Genomic DNA, 20,549 nt, shown 5'->3' with positions numbered 1-20,549 from the left:
AAGGGAGGTGTGTGTGTGTGTGTGTGTGTGTGTGTGTGTGTGTGTGTGTGTGTGTGTGTGTGTGTGTGTGTGTGTGTGTGTGTGTGTGTGTGTGTGTGTGTGTGTGTGTGTGTGTGTGTGTGTGTGTGTGTGTGTGTGTGTGTGTGTGTGTGTGTGTGTGTGTGTGTGTGTGTGTGTGTAAACCTGGCCCAGGTCACGCTTAACGAGAACCTCGTGTACACTCAGTTTCACAAAGTCAATGTAATCATGACACATGTTAACTTTGCTTTTAACATTAGCCGCCGAGCTGGCAGCATATTTATCTTTTATTTTGTAAACATTATACACATTTGATCATATTTATTACGTAGTAGTGTGGGGGGGTTATAGGGGAAGAACTTCTGTAACTGTTTGTGTGACTTCAGAAAGATGTACCAACTGCATGATTTATAAACTATTTTTTCAACAAACTGACTGCTGTTGTTTTTTAACACTTGTTAACGACGAGCACGGCCACATGACACGAGTACGCTCATCATGTGAGGGGTAAGAATAGACCGGTTTGAAGCGTCCTGAGAGAAATGTCGCTGGTGTCAAAGGGCAACGTTTAATTTAAGGCGCCACTGTGACCTTTGACCTGCAGTCAAATGTTAGTTATGTCAAGGGAACACTTGTTACATTACAGCCGACGTGGGAGAAGTATGCACAACTTTACTCAAGTAGCGTCATGCAAAGTACTCAAAGTTAATATCACTGCTGCATTAATGTGTGTTGCATGTTCCCTCCTCCACATCCTGCTGCTAGTTTAATGCACACGCAGAGATGATGTTTATATTTGCAGAGGAAGTATAAAGCTGCATTAACTCCAATTTGTACTAAACAAAACAAAATGCATTAATAGATTTCCAGATTAATGTTCTTCTTTAGAAACTAAACCTTCATTACTTAATGAACTCTTCACAAAACAATCACAACATCGAGCAGCTGTTCCGGGTCTTTTGATCACTTTGGCAGATTATAGAATTAAAAGTTTAAGCTCTTTAAAGACCAACGTGTTCTTCATCAGCGGTTGGGTTGGCAGGTTGTGCACTGGAGGTTCCCCCCCCCGGGAACAAGAGGAAGCGTCTCATGTTCTTTACACAGTGGAAAGATTAAAGAATATATCGTCTTTAACCGACAGGTTTCATAAAACTTAACTGGGTTTGTTCATGAAGCAGGCTTTAACCAAGATTCTGCATTATAAGTCTTGTATGAACAAATCTACAAATAAAGTTATTATCAAATAGACGAGTAAAGTGTGAAGTAGCATAAAATGCTAATAAAAGTTTGAGCGTTAAAGTTTCCTACATCCTGGTGAGTTTTTATTAAACATTTAGTCCAAATAGAAGTCCTCTGGTACGTTAACCCTTTCCTACATAACTCAATGAAATGCACAGAAGAGCCACTTTGTTTAAGATCGAACTGATCTTCTGCTACACGTGTTCGTTACGTGGCGCTGAACCCCCTCAGGGCCGACGCACGTCACGTTAACACCACCTAAAGAACTTGAGCAACAAACATCTGAACAGTTGAATTTATTAAATAAAAAAGAAAATCACCATTAATCACCGTCTACATGAGAACAGAAGCTGCATGATCGCTGCTGTTTGTCATCTTACATCCTGTTTTATGTGTAAAGTTTTCTATCTTGTGAGTCGCAGCACGAGTGGAGACATGAAGGCCAATGTTCAGCACAAGGACACCACAGCTTTCACATTTAGACTTTGCAGCCGAGACCTTGACGGGTCCACGGGGCTTTGTAACACGAGCCCAACACTTCCCGCTTCCAATCAGCGACGATCGTCCACGCCGTGCGGGATGATGCTCGGATCAACACTCACGATGCTGCATGCATGCAAAATGATATCTCCGTAAACATTGTTTTACACTTTTAAAACTGCTAATTTAGGCACTCGTCACCCGACTGTGGTCACGCACGAGGTCACAGAATTAATGGTTTGATTAAACGACAGATGTTTTACTCGCTGTGGGAACAAAACAGATATAAAAAAGAAAAAGAATTAACAAAGTGACGGACACAGAAGGACAGACAGTCATGGCTAGGCTTCTTCTCTTCGTAGTGAGACAACAATATGTTTACTATATACTTCGACCACGTTACAACTCTGTAAGTATTTCTCCTCCTGCTGAGTGTTAGCCACTAGAGGTGGAGGAGAGGTGGAGTAACTGCGCTCGATGGGCTCTCGTCCTCAGGCGGCTCCTCCAGAAGACCCGGTATGAGGCGGGAGGCAGAATCGTGGTTAGTGGGGGGGGGGGGGTGGGGGTCATCAAACATTTTGCAGCTCCAACATTCTCATCATGGTCAGTCAGTTTTGGGCAAAGTTTGGTGGCGCTGGGTGCAGTTCTCTCCTCCGTCAGCACCCAGCACCACTCTGCCTTTATTAGTCTGTACAGCATGTCAGGAGGACTGGCTTAGAAACCCATGCCACCTCCCATGCCGCCCATGCCTCCCATTCCTCCCATGCCGCCCATGCCGCCTCCTGGCATCTCCTTCTCCTCCTTGGGGATCTCTGTGACCACGGCCTCAGCGGTGGCGAGCAGGGAGGCGACTCCTGCGGCGTCCATCAGGGCCGTCCTCACCACCTGGAGAGAGAGGAACGCATTAGTGTATTCAATCTCTTTAATACTACAAATCTAATCCCACACGTCCCACAAACAGCTGTGCAGTCTGTAAAACAGTCCGCACTCAGAGTCCCTATTGATCCGGTTAGCGCTCCGATCGAGCTACAGATGAAGAACCAGCGGCGAAGGAAGGGGCACTGTACCTTGGTGGGGTCGATGATGCCCTTCTCCACCATGTTGACGTATTCTCCCTGCATGGCGTCGTAGCCGATCTCCTCCGAAGCCTGCAGGATCTTCTCCACCACCAGCGAACCCTCCACGCCTGCATTCTTAGCGATGGTCATGGCGGGGATACGGAGCGCCCTTCTGATGATCTCAACACCTGTTTGATACAAGATACAGTATTAATGTTATATTATTATAGATGAAGATAAAACTTTATTGATCTCTGGGGGAAACGCACACGCTGTAAGAAGTTCAAATGAAAGTGAGAATGTGCAGCAGAAGTAAATAATAGTTTTACTAACCGATCTTCTGGTCAGCGTTGACAGTTTCGATGGAATCAAGACACGGGATGCAGCGCAGCAGGGCGCAGCCTCCGCCTGGTACGATCCCCTCCTCCACTGCGGCCCGCGTGGCGTTCAGAGCATCCGTCACTCGGTCCTTCTTCTCGTTCACCTCCACGTCGCTCGTTCCTCCAATCTGAGACGGAGAGCATCACAACTTTGTTTTTCTAGAGCTAAACCACGATGGTATTTAGTGCCGTCTGTATTTTCAGTTTTGAGACGCACCTTGAGCACAGCCACGCCGTCGGACAGCTTGGCGAGCCTCTCGTTGAGTTTCTCCTTCTCGTAGTCGCTGGTGGTGTTCTCCAGCTGCTCCACGATCTCCGCCGCGCGCTTCTCAAGCTCGGCCGGGTTGCCGCCTCCCTTCAGCAGCAGGGCGTCATCTTTGGTAATCTGCACCTCGCCGACCTTACCGAAGTCGTGAGCCTGGATGTCTTCCAGAGCCAGACCGACGGCATCGTCTCCAAACACCTGCAGGAAGCAGGAGATCAAGAAATAACCTTTAAAAGTCGCAACGAGATGGACGTGTAACTGGAGGAAGTCCTTTGATCTTATTTCTATTTATTAGAATGCAAGTAAAAGTATTAATACTACAGATACTGTAGAAATACTTTTACACGTGAAAGTCCTGCATTTAAACTTTAAGCATCATCTTCAAACTGCACTTCAGGACAGAAAGTAGAAACTCTGAAGCTGCAATTTTAAGTTATGAGATAAAAGTACATTATTCATTAAAGGTAGTTTAGTATCAAGAAGCATAATGCAAATAATAAATACTTAAGATTTCCACACTTTAGCTCAGAAACTCAGTTGAGTGAAACGTGGACTCACGGTTCCCCCGGTGGCGACGGCGATGTCCCTCAGCTGATTCTTCCTGTTGTCTCCGAATCCTGGAGCTTTAACTGCGACCACCTGGAGCCCGACCTTCAGCCTGACAACGAAGTGGTGTATTAATATTCACTACTTGCATAACATATTAATGTTACCTCATGAACACCTCCCTCTCTATCTGGATGTTACTGACACTGCGCCTGCTGCCCTGGTCCTGCCGGACACCCGGAAGCCTTTTTGACATTTTCCTGGATTCATCCAAACTTTCATTTCTGTCAAATGTTGTATTTGTACGATGTTGTTTATCCTGTACACACCACATCTATTGCACGTCTGTCCGTCCTGAGGGAGGGATCCCTCCTCAGTCTCTCCCTGAGGTTTATAACATGTTCCCCTTTAATTATGGAGTTTCTTTTAGGAAGTCTAAGAACAGAGGGACTTGTATCCTGTACAGTCTGTAGACAGACACACACCACACACATCCCCCAAGCAAATTCCTTGCATGTCTCTATCGACTACTTTTAGTTTATATGTACCTGTTGAGAACCAAGGTGCTGAGGGCCTCCCCGTCCACATCCTCCGCCACGATAACCAGCGGTTTACGGTTCTGGTTGGCGATCTCCAGGGCCGGCACGATGCTCTGGACGGTGGAGATCTTCTTCTCGCTCAGCAGGATGTAGGCATCCTGGAACTCACACTTCTGACCTGGAAACAGGGACAACACATTTAAGCACGCCGCTTCTTTATCGTGCGAGAGAGACGGGAGACGTTACAGCATCAGCTCGCTTACCTTTGGCGGTGTTGATGAAGTAAGGGGAGATGTAACCACGGTCGAACTTCATACCCTCAATGATCTCCAGCTCATCGTGCATGGTCTTCCCATCCTGAGACGGAAAGCATTGATTAGGTCACACGCCACCACAGCAGTAAACGCGTCTTTGTACGCCTGCATTTAAAGTTCGGAGACGAACCTTGACAGTGATGACTCCCTTGCGGCCAACTTTCTTCATGGCGTTGGAAATGATGGTCCCAATCTCCACGTCTCCATTGGCTGAAATCGTAGCAACCTTAAAGACAAAGAAGCATTTCCTGTATTCAAAGCGGTCATCGTGCAGTAAAATGTTCCGTCTCTATTATTTTATTACGCATCGATGTTAGTTACATTTCACCACGGCGAAGACATTTCTCTGAAGTTTACCTGTGCGATCTCCTCGGGCGTGGTCACTGGCTTAGAGCGATTCTTCAGCTCATTGATGACGGTTTCTACGGCCATCATGACTCCGCGGCGGATCTCCACGGGGTTGGCGCCTTTGCTGATGGTGTCGAAGCCCTCCTTGGCGATGGCACGAGCCAGCACCGTGGCGGTGGTGGTGCCGTCGCCGGCCTCCTCGTTGGTGTTGTTGGCCACATCCTGCACCAGCTTGGCACCGATGTTCTTGTACCGGTCCTTCAGGTCGATGCTCTTGGCCACCGTCACGCCGTCCTTGGTGACCTTGGGGCTGCCCCAGCTCTGCTCGATGATGACATTGCGACCCTGGAATAGAAACAGGAAGCGATGCGATATATAAAAAAAGGGTCCAACAATGAGTTCCGAACAACATCACAAGGGCTGAACCAGAGAGAGCGACGCGTCAGTCACAGCGTGGACATTCGATTGTTTGGGACCCGTGCGATCCAATAACTCCAGAGCGTAATCATTTCCACGTTTTAATATTCTGCTTCAATCCATATTTGTTGGTGTTCAGCCGGTCAAATAAAACATGTTCACTGCAGTCAAAACACGTTGTGCTGCACACAAAGGGGGGGCGCGCACCTGCGTGAACGGGGCGCTGTAGCTAACGTTACACAAGTGGGTAATAACGCAGTTCATATAAAATATTACCTTGGGGCCCATGGTGACGGCCACAGCGTCGGCCAGCAGGTCGACTCCCTGCAGCATCAGGGCACGAGCTTCAGCTCCGAACTTCACATCCTTAGCGTAGCCTCGGGTGAGGTGAGGAGCGAGCGCCCTGCACACGGGCCTCACCTGCTTCATGATTGTTGGTAGACGAAACATCTCTATGGGAAGAGAAGACACGGAGGGAACGTTAGACAGCGTGTTCGTAGATTAAGATCACTGGAGAACCAGGGGGGGGGCACAAGAGACATATGCATTTAAATACCCGAGTTCACCATGTGATGAAACAAAGTACCCCAACACAGTCGTGGAAGGTAACGAAGTACCTTCACACTTTACACTTGTACTCCACAGCTCAGTTAAATATTGGGGTTTTTATTCCACTAAATGTATTTGATAACTTTCCAGATTCAGATTAGAAATGCAAAATATGACCAGCAAATAATAAAGTAATATAAATAAGCCCGACCTTTACCAGCTGACGCTAATTACTTTAACATTTTAAGAGCATGACTTACTTATAAGTAATTTGAGTATTTTGCACTGTTGCTATTTTTAATTAAAGATCTGAGTAATTCTCCACCAATGCCTAAATAATTATTCTCCAAATCCACCCCGCCCCCCCTCCCACCAGATGTCACATGAGGCCAGATTATGAGTTACAAAGGTTAACTGAGCCCCTAGTGGTCACTGGCGGTATGACTGCCAGTGAATGAATGAATCTCCACCTACAGGTAACATTTTCACTGCTCTCCAAGTCAACTTCTACAAAAAGGTGCAATTTATAACCAAATGTTTGCAGACGATAGATATTACCAGTTTCTCTTATTGATTGTCTCAGACCAATAGTCCACATCCCAAATATATTAAATACCTAATATAAAACTGCACATTTACATTTGAGAAGCTGAAAGAATGATTGTATTTGTGCTGCATCACACCTACAGAGAATGGTTGTTGATTAGAAACCCTTTATGTCAATATTGTCCCAAACCGCCTCAGGAAAAACTGCCAGTATTCAGATCTTAAGTTCTGATGTCACACTTTTAAAACCAAATGTGCCTCTGAGCGCAGAAGTGCAGGTTACAGACTGTGCAAAGTACCGTGTTTGAGTAAATGTACTTAGTTACTTTCCATCACTGGATTCAACTCATTGTTTCGTGCAATTTTTGTATAAAAGAAAATATAAGTACACGCAAGAGTCGTGGAAACATAATACAGCACCCGCTACTCGTAAATGTATTTCACATTTTGAAGTTATGCATCAAATTATTTTCCCTAATCAGGACATTTCAATGCTTTTATTATATTATAATGTTAATACTCTTCTGCTAGTACATCTTTGTTGTTTCCTTTGATTGAGTAATTGACTCAATGTCATCATGTCCCCCCCCTTTAATATAAATACATGAGTGGTTTTCGCAGGCTACACACACATACATTATATATATATATATATATATATATATATATATATATATATATATATATATATATATATATATATATATATATATATATAATCTACACATTAAACGTTATAAATAGCACCTCAGAATTACACATAAATACTTGAGTAAATGTACTTTTGCAGATCCAACTATCCTTTTTTCTATTAGTCAAACGTTCTTAATTTATATTATAAATCAATAATAAATTATTTCTATTGGGCCTTGATAGTGACTGGATTGTGAAATGCACCCCCCAAAGCCAGTTCCTGGTTCCCCCCCCACGTGTGCTCTTCAGGTCGTGCGTCACAAGGTCATATTGAAAGAATGCATGTGCGGAAACTGCCTGACCATCACATATAGTCTGAAACAATAAATGATCAACGTTTGTGTAACTGACGACACAACATGTATAATAAGACATTTAATTCATTAGCAGTCACGTGCACAGCAGCCTTCTGAGTGACAGGCAACGTTTCATCATGTCACACACGAGACATTCAGGATTAAATTAAATATCCGGCTGGGATTAAAAGGTGTATCTCTGTCAGTTACCTCACATCTGTAGTTACATTTGAGTTTGCATGTCCTTGTAGCTACGAATGAAAATGTGTTAGCTAGGAGTGATTAAAGCTAGTGTTACCTCGTAGCTACAGCAAAAAAAGATTATGCGTTAAACGATTAATACAACTATATAGCTCGTAATCTTAGCCACATTATCTTTTTAATACTTTATACAAATGTGAGCACTTACTTGTGAGGTACAAAAGAAGCTGGTAGCTGCTTGAAGATGCAGGACTGCAGGTCGGAATGAAACCGAGCGGAGATAAAAGGACGAGTCGTGTGCTTCAAATGAGCTCCTGGTGCGGCTGCACATGGCCTTTCACATCCGGGTGATTTACCGGCGCGCCCCGGACCATGAATAACGACAACACCAGGAAAATAAATTATACAACAATATAAATGACACATCATTGTTTCAACTTTATTAAGAAAAACGGCAATTCATTTATTATATTGAGTATACACGTTCCTATTTATTATTTTAAAAGTTCAAGTAAATATATTTCATTAAAGAAAATGTAATAACAACATTTTAGGGAAAGGAAAGAAAATAGCAACAACAAAAACCTTCAGGGTCTGCTAAACAATTGGAGTACATTTTAAAATGTATGCTTTTTATTTTAGTATTAAGTTTTCAATGGTAGTAAGTCAATCGATATCTAAACAAATATACTAGAAATATATATTTTTAAGCCATTTAATTTTATGAATATAATCATTGACAAGGCCCAGCACCCTCATTGACTCGGACTCTGCATATCTTTATTCTCATTTGTTTAATTACATTTTTATTTCCTCTTAATATGTGTAGTATATGCACTAAACAAATTCCTTGTAAGTGAAAACCTATTTGAAAATAAACCTTATTCTGATTCTGAATCAGAATAAGGATAAGAAAACTGAATTTATGTTCAATAATTTAACTATTATGGGTTAAAAAAAATAAACAGGATAAATAATAACTGTAAGTGCTAAAGATTAGTTTTATAAGGTAAAGGAGCCGTATTAAAGGCAAAATAAAATAAAACAACAACAGCCAGTTTTACTGTAAATGTTTCTAATTAAAATACATCAAATTATATGTCATTATAACATAAAGTCATGAGTTATATGTACACTTTTATAATTCAGAATATGTGTCAATGCTCGTTCCGGGGCTGGCGTTTCTAGAAGCTTCTTGTGTGCCATTGGAAGAAAAAATAAAGGTCAAAGTTGATATTGTGCAACATTGCTCCAACTTCTGAAGCATGAATAAGACATAAAACACGACAAATGCAACTTTAAAACACACCTCAGGCTCTTTAAATAACCCGTATGAATGAAAGCGCGTGCTGCTCTTTGCTGTTAGATGTTCTAGAATCTTCTGGAAGGCAAATAATCTGCAGTCACGTTTAGGGCAGATAGTGCGCATGCGCAGGATATTTCACGTGGAGTACAGATTCCCCTTCAGTCTGTGTCACATCAAGAAACCGGGGTGCTGCATCTTCACGTCGACTCTGTCCTCTCACACGTCCAGACATGGTAAGATACTTCACTTTAAAACACTGTCAGAGGTTATGATTACAACTAAATACAGATTAATCATTTAAATGCAGAATAAAGCGGGCTGCATGTGGCTGCTAAAGTATCGTTAGCAGCTAGCTAATGTTGTGTTAGCTACCTTTACCATCGATTCACAAGGTCAAGCGCTGGAGAAGCCGAATGAAAAGGGAACATTGTCTAAAAACAGGTTTATTTATCTTTATAATACCCTGTAGGAACTGTTAAAGGGGAGCTTTAACCTTAAACATGTGCAAGTGCAGCTACATAATGCTGCTCTCTAGTTTAACATAAGCTGTTTTCTCTATCATAAAAAGGGACAACTGGGATATATATGCGGGTAAATTAACTAATCCTACCATTCATTCATTCATTCATTCATTCATTCATTCATTCATTCATTACTGCAGCAGCTGTCACGTGCAGGTGACGTGCAGGTGATTGCAGAGACAGACCAGCGTTTATACTAATTTAGTGCTAGTATCTCTTAAAACTACTATTACCTGTTGGTCACGTGCATCTTGTCATATTAAACTATGCATGCCCTTGATGGGTGAAAAATATGAATTGCATGCTCGTTTAAACCATTTCCGGCTTCCGTTCACGTAGACTCTGACCCCACGACCCCCCCCCCCCCCCCCCCCCCCCCCCCTGCGTTGGGTCCTGGGACTGCAAAGCATCATTCAAAGTTGTTTTTATTGTTCTAGGAAGATATTTATTTTATCTTATCCAGGTGAAATAATCTTGTGAGATTACAAGAGGACAAAATATTTCCTGACATGTGCTCATGTCGTAAGAAATAAGATATTTCTAAGACTAATAATGAAGTAAAACATTATGATTTTTTTTACCTGGTGTCACTAAAAGTAATTGTGTTAATAGTAATTATATTCAGAATAAATAGTATTTGGGTTTTATATCAATTTATTTTGTGTACAGACTCTAACAGCTCTAAGTAGAAATACAAAAGTTAGTTTATTAGGTATATCAAACTGCTGTTAAAAGGTGTTAACCCTTGTTGAGATAAATGAGTCTAAGACTGAAAGGTAAATCATAAGTCTTGTGCAACTTGTACCCGTACAACCTCGAAAAATACTTCAGAGAGCCCCCTCTGGTAAAGTGGACAAAGCGTCCTTGATTGTTATCTTGTCATGTTAAAAACCTGGAGGACGTTTCCTCACCGGTCGAGGATTTTATCGTCACATATTTGTTTCTAACAGGATTTTGCAACAGTTTCCATGAAACTTAAGATTCCTCTGCTAATAATAAAGTATTTCATCAGCAGTCCTTGTCCTCCCCTGCCTCGGGTCAAACTGTCACGATGAACAAGTAACTCCACCTCCTTCAGTCAACAAACTGTAACCTGGCCTTCCCCAACACCCTCCACCTCTTTTACTCCCAGCACCCCCACCTCGTTCCCAAACAACCTTCACCCAAGGTCACTCGTACATCAGCTGCTATCAGACATGTTGGCTGCAGCTGGTGTGTTGGATCTTGTCCTCCCTCGTCCAGCTGCTGCAACTATTTCACCTCATGAAGAAATGCTGACTTTCATTACACTGATGTTTGCGATAACTTCACAAAGGCTGCCTCTGTGGAGGAGCTGCTCACTTATTGTTTAAATACTGCCTTTAATTTAGCTCTCTGTAGCCTTACCCCTCCCCCTCATCCTCCTTTTTACCTCCTCCCCCCTTTCCTTACAGATCAGCCTGCGAATAAATGATTCCTGTTAAACACATTTTAACTCAACCCTGCGTGTCCTTTTCTTTTAGTTTTCTCAAACGCATGAGATAAAAGGGCCGAGGATTTAAAAGCAAAGGTTAAGTTCTTCAGGATTGAATATGAAAGGATGCAGTGTGGCCAACGTTAATGAGTGTCTGCAAATTACACATGAGATTTAAAGCTTCAGCGTATTCCAGGAAGGGACGCCACATGTTCTCAAATGTGTCTTCAGAGCCGCCAAGTATAAACCTGAGTCTCTAGTTTTAAAGCTGTATGCCGTCTCTTATCCATCTTAATGTAAGTAAAATGTTGTTTGATAGTAATTTATTGTATTAGTTGATTGTTTCTCCTCTGGTCACTTTACAGGCCTTCAGAAAATTCCTTCCCTTGTTCGACCGGGTGCTGGTGGAGCGCTTTACCGCAGAGACGGTGACGAAGGGGGGCATCATGCTGCCAGAGAAGGCTCAGAACAAAGTGCTGCAGGCCACAGTGGTGGCAGTCGGGCCTGGCGCTGTCAATCAGGTGAGAACCCACACGAGCCTGGTACTGGAGCTCATTTTCTTGTAAAAAATTAGAGATGCAGACGTATATACGACCGCGTATTTGTATGAAGTCACACACTTGCGAAGGAAACGCATCGCTTCACTTCGCAAGGTTGGATCAGCCTCATCGCACCACAGATGGTAAACCGGGGAAGCCACATGCAGAGGTGCAACAGTGTGGCGCGTTAATTCACCACTTTAGTATCAGAATATCTCCCAGCATCCCCCAGGGGATATCACTTTAATATCAGAGTATCTCACGGTTCTTCTCTCCCAAATTTACCATTTTAATTAAAAAGAAATTCCCTTCCCCGGCTCCGTAACCTTCAAATGTTAGGTAGGGTTTTATAGTATACCATGTGGCCCTGAGGACTCTTGTGTAACGTGTTGTGTGATCTTTTCTTTTCTAGAAAGGCAACGTGCTGCCGGTCAGCGTGACGGTAGGAGAGAAAGTGCTCCTACCCGAGTACGGAGGAACTAAAATCAGTCTGGACGACAAGGTGCGGCACAGTTTCAGATGAATCCGTCAAGATGTGGGTCCTCTTGTGCCTCCTTTTAATGTTCTTGTTTCTCTCCTCTGTCCTCTAGGACTATTTCCTGTTCCGTGACGGAGATATCCTCGGTAAATACCTCGATTAAGTCGTTCTCTTGTGTGGCTGTAGATCACGTCGAGTCCCCGTCATCGTACCTGCAGAGAAGAAATGAAGTTGCCTCTTTCGTGTCTGTTTTTCTTTACTTTGTTCTTTTATGTTTTTCAAATTGTAAATAATTCTAATCACATTTTGTTACAATAATAAAGGTGAACTGTTGATTGTCGTCTTGTCTCATGATTTTATATTGTTGTATACGAATGTTATACAATAGATCCCTTAAACAGACGAGAACAAATTAAATCTAAGGATTTAGTGCAAAGTAATCCCACTTAATCTTATTAGAAGAAAACCTGAGTTTGTTTTTCACATAAAAGGATTTAGCTTTGGTGCATAATGGTGAAACATAAACAGGAAGAGACATACAAATATTAAATAAGAGCAAATATAGAAAAATAAAAACAAGAAACATACAAAAAAGGAAAAACTAGGAAGAGTTTGTAATGTGCAGATATACGATCACAAAGGTGCGTTAATGAAACATCAGTGTAACATGTCTGGAAGAAATAAATACAATATCTAAAGGCTGATGGAAGAACTATATATATATATATTTATATATTATATTATATATAATTAGTGAAGAAGAATGATGCTTTATTGCTTATTATATTCTAGTACTCATTACAAGTCATACAAAACTATTTAAATATGAAAGTATCAAAAGTAATTAAAATAAACCTTCATTGATCCCATCGGAGAAATGTGGTCGTTTCAGCGGCACAAGGATGCAAATAAAAAACATATAAATAGATAAAAGCAAAGTAAAAGATATAAAATAATATTTGAAAGAGAAACTACACGAGAGCGTAGCGACAAAGTGAAAGACCGAAGTGTGATTAACAGCAAGTCGATGTTAACAGACTAATAAATAAGTAATGCTGCTCTGTGTTTTAATATAAATAAAGCATATGATCCAAGACATGAACATAATATATTATATAGTTTAACACAACAGAAAATCAACTATAAAGCTGGTAGTTTTGCCATAATATGATATATTATAATATATAACTGTCAACATGTATAGCGACGTGTTATGTAAAATAGCTTTTGTTTTATATTAGTATTTTATTTTTGCATAAAAACATACAAAGAGCTTATAAAATATGATGTTTTGTTATAAATTAAATTACCCAACAGTATATACAAGTACAGATGAAATGATTAGTTGATTGATAGATAATTAACTGGCATCTATTTGAATAATCGGCATTCTTAATATAAAGATGCCAAACATTTCATGGTTCCAGGTTTTGTTTTTAATCATTTAAAATATATATATATATATTTTAATAATTAAGTAACTGTTTGGACTGTTGGTTGGACAAAACAAACTATTCTTTACAAACCAAACAATCAATCGATTAATGGAGAAAATAATCAGCAGATTAATCCATAATGAAAATTATTATTCGTTAATAGTTCAAAATGAGCTCCACCTCAACCAACAACTAGTAAAATCCTTATTTTATATTAATGCATGAGTAATAAGGATTTATTGATGTAATATATAATAGTAAAACAGTTACAAGTGTTTAATACTTTAAGTACACCCCCCTGATTATACTTACATACTTTTACTTAAGTAATTTAGTAATTATTATTATTATTATTATTATTATTATTATTATTATTATTATTATTATATTAAGTAATATTTTTAATGCAGGACTTTTAATTGTAGTATTTTTAGAGTGTGGAATTACTACTTTTACTTAATCTAAATAAACTACTTCCTCCACCAATAGTTTAAGTACCTCACATTTAAGTACTTGAGTAAATATAGTTACTTCCATCATTGGTATTTATTTAAATTAAAGGTAAATAAAATGTGCTCATACATATTTATACAGTTTATATATATATATTTAGATCATACAGGAGTCGCTGCTACAACACAGCCTCTGACGAACATCCGGGTATTCTGTCGAGATGGTCATGGCGGAGGGTACTGCAGTTCTCAGGAGGAATCGGCCTGGAACCAAGGCAAAGGTGCGTTTAAACCCCGCAGAAACACTTCAACATCACCACAAACAAGCCACCACGACTCTGCGATGCTGTCTCATTTCAGTCGTGTTGTTTTACCACGCGTATTTTTGTCGACAACTCAGGTCGCAGGCAACATATAGGAAGAAGGGGCCTGACCTGGAAATGGCCAGCTAGGTTAGCTAACGTTAGCTGGATGCTCCCGTCTAGTTCCTGGAGTAGCGTTAACTTAGACGGGTTTACTCTACGTTTCGGAGCTCCCTATGATAATTGTTGTTATTTAAACAATCTAACAGCCACATCTGGTGAATGTAGTCCACACAAGAGATCCTCAACCGTGGCTAACCTATTATCACCTAGCGTAAATTGCTCTCTAGTTAGCTGTTTGCGTTGCAGGAAGCAGTCGCACCCCCAACTGACGTTATCTAACTAGCTAGCGTCAGGTTTGCTTCGTAGCTGTGTAATAATGTAGAACAAAGCTGCTAACTTCGACATTAAAATGTATTCTCACAGCAGAGCTTTGCTTGTAACCAAACACCACACTTCAGCTAGCTAACGTTAGCTTCTTTGACACCATTTGTCCTATGTGTTAGGGTTGTTGGTTAACGTCAGGTGGAAGCTATGTAGTTAGCATTGTCTATGCTACAACCAAAGATGCTTTCTAACCGCCAGCTTTGTCACTTTGAGTGAAACGTTGCACTAAAATTATCCTTCCTCCATGTGTAGGATTTCTACAATTGGCCGGATGAGTCATTTGAAGAGATGGACAGCACCCTTGCTGTCCAACAGGTGTGTTGACATGTGTGTGTGTGTGTGTGTGTGTTCCCCACCCATCTGTCACTGGTGGAGGAAGACCCACATTGTTGAAATACTTCTGCATTCAATTAAATGCACAAAAGTGTTCTTATCAAAATATACCTCCAAGTTAGAAAATGAAGTAGGCCCATTTCAGAATAATGTACCTTTTTTTTTTTTTAAATATATATTATTTGATTCTAGTTATTGATGCATTTATATGTAACTTTACGTCACTTTGGATGTTGCAGTTGGTAAATGTGGGGCTTATTTAATACAATATACTGTAAAGACTGCCAGGAAGCGTGTGAACTCCCCCAATGGCTCAAGGAAGCCCTATCTTTATCCATATTAATACATCATTATTCATTTGTTGATAATGTTTTGTATCATTAATCTGAGTAACTTCTAACAAAAGGTATTTAATAAATGTAGTGGAGTAAAAAGTACAATATTTCCAGCGGAGTAGAAGTTTAAAGTAGCAGAAAATGGAAATTCTCATGTAAATTACAAGCACCTCCAAATTGTACTGGATTAAATGTATTTAGTTACTTTCAGCAGCAACAGCTCAGAAAATTAAACCTCATGGACATTTTTTGAGGTGTGTCCTAACACAATATTCATATGCCGATATGTACACTGAGTCATTCCTCCTGTCCATACTTGCCACTTACGAGATCCCTTCCTAACGATATTCCAATGTAAGCGTTGGAGGACAAAATGAGGTTTATATCGGTTGGTTTGAGTGAGTATCTTCCAAAGTTAGTTTTCTTAATGCAACATTTTCTCACTCCACTGCTGCTCAGCAAGGAAACACAAAGAGGGAATTTCACACTGTAACTTTGGAAGAAGCCCAAATGATTTTAGAAGGATCCAACTATGGATCTATGGATCTATGGCGCCACGGTCTGCAAGCTAATGGGAAGAGATTAAGGTCCCAATTTGGCCAATTTTGCTGACTCAGTTGTACAGACGCAGTTCTGCCTCTTTGTACCAAGTCTTTCAATGTACATGTGTTTTCTGTGTGTGAGAATTACATTAAGAAAACGCTAACGGCTGCACACTTGCATCATACCACAAAAGATTAATAAGGACAATGTTTCAGTCCTACTTGAATCTCTGTCGGCTCAGAATGAGATCCAGGTAGGATTGAAACGTTGTCATTATTAGACTTTTGTGGTGTGATGTTAGTGTTTTCGGATGACCTTTTGTGATGTGCATATAATTCCTCTTCTTCAATTGCATTAAGATAGATGTGAAACAATTTGACCTTATCCTTCAACTGTAATGAGCCTTTTTTAAACGCCAGTAAATCCCATTTAGTTATGTCGCCTCTTTGGATAATGTTTTGAGAAAAGTTCCCCCCCAAACACCCTGACAGTAGAATCAGAGTTAACATGATCATTGTGTATAACAAAAGGTGATGAAGACCATGTTGGGTGACTGAGGCTCTCTTCTGAACTGTGTGATGGCTCTGTTTCAGTACATTCAGCAGAACATTAGATCAGATTGCTCCAATATCGACAAAATCCTGGAGCCTCCGGAGGGTCAGGACGAGGGGGTGTGGAAGTATGAACACCTCAGGTATGTTGAAGAAGTTTAACTGATGTATACATATTGTCCACATGTGAGGAAATGTTAAGGTTTAAGGAACAGTTGGATAGATGATTATGAGCAGGAGATTGTGCAATATAAATAATCTCAGCCCTTCAACTAACTTGTAACTCCTTCCTAATAATTTAGTTTAAATCTTATTTAAAAGTGATCACAAAGTTTGACAGATACCTGGTTTCTGAAGCAGAAATCGTCGTAGGATTACTCGTGCTCATGTTTTTATTTTCTTCTTCTAACCTTTTTGTAGGCAGTTCTGCCTGGAGCTCAACGGACTAGCTGTAAAACTGCAGGTAAGTGATCTCACGCAAAGAAAGCAAAGATCTGAACTGGATGTAATTTTAAGTTTTTAATGGAACACACTCATAAGATCTGTTGGATCAGCTGTTTATAAGGGAACATGGCCGCCTGAATGAGCTCTACTTGCTTTCTGTTGTAGAGTCTGCTGTTAGATTAGTGCAAGAATTTAATATCCCATTCCAAATATGGCACTCGGTTCTGTCGTCACAGCTAATATATGTGTTGTTGTCCAATATTACAAATTCATATAAAAGATTTTTACATTTGAAGCTTTAATTAAGGTTTTCAAATGAAGCTTTGAATGTCATCCCCTTAAAAATCATCGGATTAAATTAAGTGGTTTTTTCCCGTCAACATAAATACACGTGTGGTTATATAAATGTACTTTGTGGCGCTGGTGGTTAATACAGCTGCGTGCCTCCCTTTGTGTGCAGGAAGACAAATGTTGTTTTTGAGGCTAAACTGAATCATATAATCACATAATAAAAACATCACATCTTTTTTTCAATAAGTCTGCAAATAAAACCAAGTTTGAACAAACTAAACAGACATGCACTTACACAAAAGAAGTTGCGCTGCATTCGAATGTTGATTCAGAGTTCAAAGGTCAACGTTGTAAAAGAAGCTTCAAAGTATTTGTCACAGCCTTAGAAAGAACAGGTGACCCTTTGTTCCAAGGAGTGGTGTAAAGGTATGTTCAGGTCGACTCTGCTCGTCTTTCCTCTTCAGAGCGAGTGTCATCCAGACACCTGCACTCAGATGACCGCCACAGAGCAGTGGATCTTTTTATGTGCTGCCCACAAGACCCCCAAAGAGGTGAGTCAAGACTGCAATTAACTCCAAGCTCACTTGGGTGTCATTAACTGTTTTATGCAGTATTTCTTTATTACCTCTGAGCATAAGCATGATTTATTAGTCTCTGCCTTTTGTGTGAGGTGAAACAGAACTTGGTTCCTAATGATGTTTACGTGTGTGTGTGTGTGCTGCTGCATCCCCAGTGCCCTGCCATTGATTACACCAGGCACACGCTGGACGGAGCTGCCTGTCTTCTCAATAGCAACAAATACTTCCCCAGCAGGTGAGTTATCAACTGACTTTCTTTTCTTTGGCCACACAGATGCAGAGCTGAAGATAATAATGCTGTTATAGAGAGAAGGGATCAACAAGAATCATACAAATGGAGGCCTTCATGGTGTTGCACACACAGTGATGGAAGTAGCTGTTAAAAAAGGAGAGCGCTTGAGAGAAGATAAATTCCTGCAGGTGTAAATGATCGAATGCAACCCTCCAAAAGTCTGATTTTGTGTTTTAGATGTTATGCAGTGATGCAACAAGCTTTGTTTGAAGCACACCAACATCTTTAGTGCCATCATGGCTGAAGTTTGTCTTTTAATTGCGTCGTCAGTCGCCTTACGTTCAGTAGATGATGTCACACAGAGAGCGTTGTCTGATCTGTCTCCGTCTCCGTAGGGTGAGCATCAAGGAGTCATCAGTTGCCAAACTGGGCTCCGTCTGTCGTCGCATCTATAGGATATTCTCTCATGCCTACTTCCATCATCGCCAGATATTCGACAAGTATGAGGTAGGTTTCACCGGAAATATCTTTATCAACCAATAACACCCAGAAGGCTCTTATTGTGGCGTCTATTCTTACGATCAGGAAGCCGGATTTAATTAGTGTTTTTCTGTGTACAGAACGAAACGTTCCTATGTCACCGGTTCACACGCTTCGTAATGAAGTATAACCTGATGTCCAAGGACAACCTGATCGTTCCCATTCTGGAGGAGGAAGTGCAGAACACCTCGTCAGCTGGGGAGAGCGAGGCCTGAAGATACTGCCTCCATAGAGGGAGACACATGTAAAACACACACATGACAGAGGAGACACATTCACACACATGCATACACACACTACAGTGTATTAGGGCTCCTGTCTAGTAACACTGTCCATGTCCCTCTACCCTTGTCACCTGTGTCTATCTCAAAGGAAGTAAGGGGTAGCGGGAGCAGAGTTCAGCCATGCCTGCAGGACAAGATGATGTTTTCTATCCTCTCTGTTTTTTCAGATTCAGTCTCTGGATGCAGCCCCTGCTCTCACACTACTCCTTTAGGGGAAACCCCTTTTACCTTTAATGTTCTTTAAGCAGCTGGATTTGCAAAAATGTAATCATGGTGACCTGTATTGTTGACAAAGGCACACGCTGACAGCCTCCCCCTCCCTCTGTATATAACCCCCCCTCTCTTAATTCACTATCATGTTTTCTGATGGTGCTTCACTTTTTTGTGTCTGCTTCTGTTTCAAATTTGCTTATTGTGTTGACTACCAGCCTGTTTTCGAGGGGGTTGTCGTATGAAATGGATCAATAACTTAGCCTGCTGACTTAAAGGGATAGTCTTTGATGGGGAGTGGCACGTGGCACTTAACCAGTCAGAATATTACCTACAGTAGCTGTGATCTGTCTTCACAGCCACCAGACTCCATTGACAAAAACAGTCATTTTACCTCGCAGAACACGGAAGTTGCTGGTCTACCACTGCCTGGATCGGTTAATTAGTTTGTGTAACTTTGGTGGTTTAAAGGTTAAGTTCGGATTCACAAAAGTCGCACAACAACACAAACTAACTAACCGATGGAAGCAGCGGGAGACCAGCAACGTCCGTGTGCTGCAAGATAAAATGAATGTTTTTGTCAATGGAGTCTGGTGGCATTCAGTTCCCCGTCAGAAAGTAAAGCATGGAACATATTAGACCTTCATCTACTCCAGTTAATACTCTGACTATGGATAAGTACCTCATACCCCCCCGCTTTAAAAACAGTCTCCCTTAATAATGCTGTTGCAACACAACGTGTAGGTGTGTGGCTTGTATGGTAGTGAACAAAGACAAACGTAATCTCTAGCTTTGTATGTGTACTAGCCGTCAGATATTCTTTCTCTTTGGCCTCTGAAACGATGCTCAGAGTATTTAGGAAGGCTTGTTGGCTAACTCTGATCCTGCTTTGTGGCATGCCCCCCCCATTTTAATACTGCACAATGTGCCTGATATTCCACCTTCCTTGAGATGATTGACTTCATGGGACTGTGCTGCTGTAAGCCAGTCTTCACTTCAGCATTACGAGTAAACACAAGGACAGGATGAAATGTCGGCTACATGTACGTGTCGGAGCACAACCTCCCTCTTTTACCCTCCCCCCTCATTAAGTTATTTTGTGGGAGGAGTCTTGTCAATCCAAACCCACTTTATTTTTTTTTAATGGACTAAAACATTTTGTTACTGTCGACATTTTCATGATGTCTGTTAATAATAAAGACCTATTATTCAGGAGGTGGTGGACTTTATTATCGTCTATTCGTTGTTTAAACTTTCTGTTGCAGATAAAGATTATAATTAATATTATACTGTGTAAAAATCAGATTCCAGTGTTTTCTGCGTAGGATTGTTTGACTAGTGATACAAACATTTCCAATAACTGAGTGTCCATCTAAAATCTTCTA

At 41.0% G+C, this 20,549-nt stretch overlaps 2 protein-coding genes across 4 annotated transcripts; one reads left to right on the top strand and one right to left on the bottom strand.

Annotated features, from left to right (window-relative positions):
* Window positions 1-1,538: 1,538 nt before the first annotated feature.
* hspd1 (heat shock 60 protein 1) lies at window positions 1,539-8,249 on the bottom strand. Its single transcript, XM_029458416.1, has 11 exons — window positions 8,098-8,249; window positions 5,881-6,056; window positions 5,197-5,532; window positions 4,970-5,065; window positions 4,789-4,882; window positions 4,535-4,703; window positions 3,999-4,098; window positions 3,393-3,638; window positions 3,129-3,303; window positions 2,805-2,983; window positions 1,539-2,622 (listed from the first exon to the last, which is right to left on the bottom strand). The coding sequence occupies exons 2-11, from the start codon at window positions 6,052-6,054 to the stop codon at window positions 2,452-2,454; spliced, it is 1,740 nt and encodes a 579-aa protein (XP_029314276.1). The 5' UTR covers window positions 6,055-6,056; window positions 8,098-8,249; the 3' UTR covers window positions 1,539-2,451.
* An 897-nt stretch (window positions 8,250-9,146) lies between these two features.
* Window positions 9,147-20,379, top strand: LOC115025980 (MOB-like protein phocein). Of its 3 annotated transcripts, XM_029458424.1 has the most exons (9): window positions 9,147-9,428; window positions 11,535-11,690; window positions 15,076-15,138; window positions 16,628-16,728; window positions 17,006-17,048; window positions 17,785-17,871; window positions 18,054-18,133; window positions 18,526-18,637; window positions 18,751-20,379. In XM_029458424.1, exons 1-9 carry the CDS (start codon window positions 9,426-9,428, stop codon window positions 18,883-18,885), a joined length of 780 nt encoding a protein of 259 aa, XP_029314284.1. In that variant the 5' UTR covers window positions 9,147-9,425; the 3' UTR covers window positions 18,886-20,379. The 3 variants fall into 3 exon arrangements, with proteins under 3 accessions (XP_029314284.1, XP_029314283.1, XP_029314281.1); XM_029458421.1 differs by lacking the exons at window positions 9,147-9,428; window positions 11,535-11,690 and adding an exon at window positions 14,241-14,355; XM_029458423.1 differs by lacking the exons at window positions 15,076-15,138; window positions 16,628-16,728; window positions 17,006-17,048; ... (2 more) ...; window positions 18,526-18,637; window positions 18,751-20,379 and adding exons at window positions 12,121-12,210; window positions 12,299-12,526 and having other exon boundaries at window positions 9,234-9,428.
* Window positions 20,380-20,549: the final 170 nt, after the last annotated feature.

The sequence above is a fragment of the Cottoperca gobio genome, chromosome 21 (assembly GCF_900634415.1).
Source record: "Cottoperca gobio chromosome 21, fCotGob3.1, whole genome shotgun sequence".
NCBI lineage: Eukaryota > Metazoa > Chordata > Actinopteri > Perciformes > Bovichtidae > Cottoperca > Cottoperca gobio.
The sequence above is the reverse complement of the archived record's forward strand: the minus strand, read 5'-3'. Positions and strand labels throughout refer to the sequence as shown.

Excerpts from the sequence above, each read along its gene's own strand:
- hspd1 (XM_029458416.1), bottom strand. The coding sequence starts at position 6,054 with ATGTTTCGTCTACCAACAATCATGAAGCAGGTGAGGCCCGTGTGCAGG. Across the intron at positions 5,533-5,880 it reads CCGTCACCATGGGCCCCAAG|GGTCGCAATGTCATCATCGA; the intron begins GTAATATTTTAT and ends TTTCTATTCCAG. Across the intron at positions 2,984-3,128 it reads CAACGCTGACCAGAAGATCG|GTGTTGAGATCATCAGAAGG; the intron begins GTTAGTAAAACT and ends TGTATCAAACAG.
- LOC115025980 (XM_029458424.1), top strand. Across the intron at positions 11,691-15,075 it reads GGCCTGGCGCTGTCAATCAG|GATTTCTACAATTGGCCGGA; the intron begins GTGAGAACCCAC and ends CTCCATGTGTAG. Across the intron at positions 18,134-18,525 it reads AACAAATACTTCCCCAGCAG|GGTGAGCATCAAGGAGTCAT; the intron begins GTGAGTTATCAA and ends CCGTCTCCGTAG.